The sequence below is a fragment of the Tachysurus fulvidraco genome, chromosome 12 (assembly GCF_022655615.1).
Source record: "Tachysurus fulvidraco isolate hzauxx_2018 chromosome 12, HZAU_PFXX_2.0, whole genome shotgun sequence".
Taxonomy (NCBI): domain Eukaryota; kingdom Metazoa; phylum Chordata; class Actinopteri; order Siluriformes; family Bagridae; genus Tachysurus; species Tachysurus fulvidraco.
In genome coordinates this window covers 6,009,404-6,014,929 of record NC_062529.1, presented here as the reverse complement: position 1 = coordinate 6,014,929, position 5,526 = coordinate 6,009,404, and the positions used below count along the sequence as shown (strand labels likewise).

Below are 5,526 nucleotides of genomic sequence, written 5' to 3'. Positions count from 1 at the left end.
GATAGCTGGGTGCACGTACGTTGCTTACCTGGGAAAGACCCGACACTAGAATGCACTGTGGGAAGAAGACAAGTGGAGGAACAAGTGTGATGTGAGTGTGAGTATTCTGCTCAGAAACATTGGGTCATGGCATTCGTATGTATCTTACTGTGGCATATACCACCTACTCGAACACTGTTTTAGAACAAATGCATATGCAAATGCAACTATTCATGGTAACAGTATTCCCTAATGGCAGTGGCCTCTTCCAGCAGGATAATGCTCACTGCCACACTGCAAAAATCCCTCAAGAATGGTTTGGGGAACATGACAAATGTTTTGACTCAGTCTCCATTCCCCAGATCATATTCTACATCTGAGGGCTGTGCTGGACAAACTCCATCTGATTCATTGAGTCCCCACGTCACAACTACTGTAACTACTTACTTGTAAGTAACATCACTACAGTAGGCTTTTTGAGCTTGACTTCCTTCTGGTGATTTGATAACCTTGAGATACAGATGTTATTAAACTGAAGCATGCTGTTTCTGGTGTATGGTCATTATGAATGATTTGGTACTCTGATTGTCATAGCTTTTTTAATCAGACCAGTTTAAATACTAAATTTAAGAATAAAGCAATCTCTCTCTCTCTCACTCACTCACTCACTCACTCACACGCACACATTTGTAAAAGGGATTGAGTGATTGTTAAGATTACTAGATGGCTCTGTTCCTCTAAACTCATTGGCTCACTCTGTTAATGTTTTAGTATCCACAATTACAGCCATTAACTCCCTACAAAAATAAACTTCACAGCTGCTGAGGTACAAGAAACACTAATTTCATGTCTGGCTATGAGGCAAGAAATGTTTCACCTTCGGATCTGAGTTGTCAGTTGGGTTAATCAAACCGTTAGGGCTGTGATTTGCATGGGAAATAAATTCCATGCTGTATAATTTTAATGTATAATCATATGAATTATGTCATAGGGCAAAAATCTTAAATCTACAGTAGTGTGCCAGCAGTGAATATACCTATTTATGTTAATAAACCAGAAGCTATGAAATAATTTAGAGTATTTACTTTATATGCTGCATCAATAAGTTTATACACTGTAAAACAATATTATAACAGTTAAAAAATGGCATCAGTTTACGTTATCTATTGTGGATAGATATTCTTTGAAACAGAGGACTTTTTTTATGTATACAGGGCATTGACCAACATATACGAAGAGTATATACAAACTATAACCTTAGATACTGTTTGGACTCAATAGGTGGATTAATATGCAATGCATACAGAAAAGTGATTAAAACAGATTAATAATTATCAGTGGATGATTTCTCACACTTCCTGAAAATGTATTTTTTTATGAATTCCAGTATTAAAATGCTCAAATTATTAGAAGTGTCGAAATGAAACACTTTTTGTTGGTTTATTACAAATGCGCACCCATCTGTAACTATTATTTGCACAGGACACTGCGGATAATCACGTTAGGTGGGGGTTGGGGTGGGGGATTTTCTAAAGCGCTCGAATAGGTTCGTAAAGCAGAAAAACATATGCATAGGATATTGTCACAATTATGTTTACCCAAACATTTATACGGTTTTCGGTTGTTCATTTTAAACAAAACACCCTTACAAAGGTAATGCATATCTGTATGAGGAACGCGTTTCAGGCTTGAATAAAATTTGTAAACATTTCTTACAGGCATAATACTGAAAATGAAACCATAATATAGAACATTTATTATATATGATGAAATCTTTATTATATATCTATGCGTCTTGAACAATTCAAAGGACTGAAACAAACCGTGTGCGCATTTCGTTCGGAGAACTTCCACCAGTTCCACTCTGCTTTTTGCGCAAAATAACTAAAAGTATCCATACGGACACAGGCATGAAAATGTGCATTTACAAATATTCCTACGGGATTCACGTGAACCAACACTTAACTCTTCGGCATCGCCTCCTCTTTTCTTGTGCTGCGAGTTACTTGTGCGTAAAGGTAACACAAGCAGCTCTCCAAACGTATGGGAGGAGTGAACAGAACCACACCGAGTCCGGCCCCTGTGCTTGAAGCATATATATAACACACGCTGGTGTTCCAGCTCCACTAGACCAACTTTCAGTGACTAGAAGTCAGAACACCATATATTCTTTATAGTATCTTGAATATTGAAGATATCTGAATATACCCAAGATAAAACTTACAAAGTTTAATTGTTTTTTTTTAATCACTGAGAAAAGGAAAAAGGAGAAAGATATCATCCATTGTGAGTTTTTTTTTTTAAACTTTTATTTGTATTATTGCTTTCCTAAACAGCCTGCTGAGGAATCATGTTTTGAAACATAACTTAAATTTTTGGTTCTTCAAATTAAAATTGGAATTTTACAGCAGAATCAAGAGATGGCATTATCAGAGAGTGAGTTTGGCATGAAAGGAAGCAGCATTATAAAGGAATGGAGTGGACAAGTCCAACCAGCTCTCATCATTTCCTTCGTTTTTCTCTGCTGCCTTGAGACCTGTCTATGGATCCGCAATCTTGCTCTCAAGAAAAGGCTGCCTGGGCCCTTTGCATGGCCACTAGTGGGCAATGCCATGCAACTAGGGCAAATGCCTCACATTACTTTCTCCAGGCTTGCAAAGAAGTATGGAAATGTCTACCAGATCCGATTGGGCTGCAATGACATAGTGGTGCTGAATGGATACACAGCTATACGACAAGCTCTGATACAACATAGCAAAGAGTTTGCAGGAAGACCAAACTTCATCTCCTTTCAAATGATATCAGGTGGGAAAAGCATGACGTTCAGCAATTACAGCGAACAATGGAAGGCACACAGGAGAGTAGCTCAGTCTACTTTAAGGGCATTCTCATCTTCTAACAGCCAGACCAAGAAGGCCTTTGAACAGCATGTTGTTGCAGAGGCCATGGACATGGTTCAGAACTTTCTCAGGCTGAGTGCAGATAGATGTTATTTCAATCCGTCACATGAATTTACAGTCGCCGCTGCTAACGTCATTTGTGCTCTCTGCTTTGGAAAACGTTATGGGCATGATGACCCAGAGTTCAGGGCACTTCTGGGCCGGGTAGATAAGTTTGGAGAGACAGTTGGTGCTGGGAGCTTAGTAGATGTCATGCCTTGGCTTCAGTCTTTTCCGAACCCGGTGCGAACAGTTTACCAAAATTTCAAGACTATCAATCATGAGTTCTTTGCTTATGTGAAGGACAAAGTTATTCAGCACAGAGACACATATGACCCAGATGTAACGAGAGATATGAGTGATGCAATCATTAGTGTGATTGAACATGGAAAAGATAACATGTTATCTAAAGAATTTGTGGAGGGAACAGTGACAGATCTCATTGGGGCAGGGCAGGACACTGTATCTACAGTCATGCAGTGGATGCTGCTGTTCTTATTGAAGTACCCAGCCATGCAGACCAAGCTCCAGGAGCAGATTGATAAAGTTGTTGGTCGTGATAGACTACCCTCAATTGAGGACAAGATCAACCTGGTCTACCTGGATGCTTTCATTTATGAGACCATGCGCTACACTAGCTTTGTGCCTGTCACCATCCCCCACTCCACCACCACAGACGTCACTATTGATGGCTTCCACATCCCCAAAGATACAGTGGTATTTATCAACCAGTGGTCTGTGAACCATGACCCACAGAAGTGGCAGGACCCACACATCTTCAACCCTTCAAGGTTCCTGGATGAAAATGGAGCGCTAAACAAGGACCTGACCAACAGTGTAATGATCTTCTCCACAGGTAAGAGGAGGTGTATTGGTGACCAGATTGCCAAGACAGAGATCTTCTTGTTCTTAGCCATCCTGCTTCATCAGTGCACATTCAAGAGTAACCCTTCTGAGACTATCACAATGGACTGCTCATATGGGTTAACACTGAAGCCTGTGAAATTTACAGTCACAGCCAAACTAAGAGGGAAACTCCTTGGCTTGGTGTCACCGGCATAATTTAAAGAATTAATTGTCCACCTGGATTTTATGACTCAATGCAAGCAAAGACATTTTCAAATATTTTAAAATATATTACATTTAACAGTGGGTATTATTAAAGAAGCACTAAATTCTGTTTAATTCTGTATATTTAATATTTAATGACTATTCACTCTTTTTTTTTTTTTTTTGCAAGGTGTATCTTTTATTAATGGAAAAAGGTTCATCATATAATCTAGCAGTAAAAAGGAACTATGGCAGTCTTTATCTATTCATGATTACATGGTTAAAATTTTGTATAATATTTCATATTGTGTATTCATCAAACTGTGTCGAAAAAAATATAAGCTATATAAAAAAACTTTCAGCAGTGCATTATTGTCAAAATCATATCACATTATCACCATCAAAATATGTACTTAAGAATTGTTGACTTGTAGAAAACTGCCTTGATAGGTTGAGGTTCCTCTTTTTGGTTTCTATGATTACTGTATATGTATATGATTTAATCAGCTCTGTATAAAGACTTGTATAAAATGAAGATTATGAGTAATTATAACTGATGTATTTCAGGTTTGTTTAAATAATAATTATCTACCTTAAGTGTAAGGTCATCTACTGTATCCAGAATAAAAGAATAACTAGCTTGACAATGTGTACATATTTAGAAAGTAATAAACATAATCTAATAATTATCATGCAGTAAGTGAGATTTGCGTCAACAGGATACATTACAGTGAATACATATATTTTTTTTAGTTCTCATGGAAAGTGTCCACAATAGATCTTGGCCAAGTGGGCTTACTTACTTACTCTTTTACCTCTAAATCCTGTTTTTATGTTTCACCTGTCATTTCAACCAACTCGCACTGGTTTCCAGGAAATTACTCATAATGAAAAATGTTTTTAAAGTGCTGCTGCAAGCAATGCCATTAATTATGAATTGCATGTATTGAGAAAATCATTCAGCTGTTTTGAATTCAAGGAAATAAACTATTTTGAATGTCCAAGCAACCAGCCATATAACTTATGCATTGTTGTTCCACTTTCTTTATACTAATTGAAAATAAGCTAATTGAAATGTGAATTAAATAAAAGGAACCATATAAAACAATGTGTAACAATATTTTTCTTTTTTGGCTTAAATTCATACTGTATCCCTAGATATCTTTTATAATACTGCACTCATTACAAGGTTACTTGAGCTACAGATTCACTGTATATTGTTTGTATTTATACTGCTATTGCATAGTTTATAATAAAGCAATGACTTATACCAAATCTCAGTTATACATCATTCAATGCATTAATTAAAACAACAAAACATTTAAATCATTACACAGTATATGGAATGTATTCTCAGATAAATTAGCATTATATATAAGTATTACTGCCTATAGTGACTGTTATACAGTGGACACACTCCAGATCCTCTGCAACCATGACCAGGTTAAAGCTACTACTGAAAATGACTGACTGAATCATCAATGAATGACACTGTATTCATATAGAGTTTTTTTTTTTTTGGTTGAAAGACCCTTACATTCTTTTCTAACCTGATGAA

At 36.8% G+C, this 5,526-nt stretch overlaps 1 protein-coding gene across 1 annotated transcript; it reads left to right on the top strand.

The window, feature by feature from the left end:
* The first annotated feature begins 2,102 nt into the window (after positions 1 to 2,102).
* On the top strand, positions 2,103 to 5,073 carry LOC113660310 (cytochrome P450 1B1). Its single transcript, XM_047821337.1, has 2 exons — positions 2,103 to 2,265; positions 2,388 to 5,073. Exon 2 carries the CDS (start codon positions 2,400 to 2,402, stop codon positions 3,978 to 3,980), a length of 1,581 nt encoding a protein of 526 aa, XP_047677293.1. The 5' UTR covers positions 2,103 to 2,265; positions 2,388 to 2,399; the 3' UTR covers positions 3,981 to 5,073.
* The last annotated feature ends 453 nt before the right edge of the window (positions 5,074 to 5,526 follow it).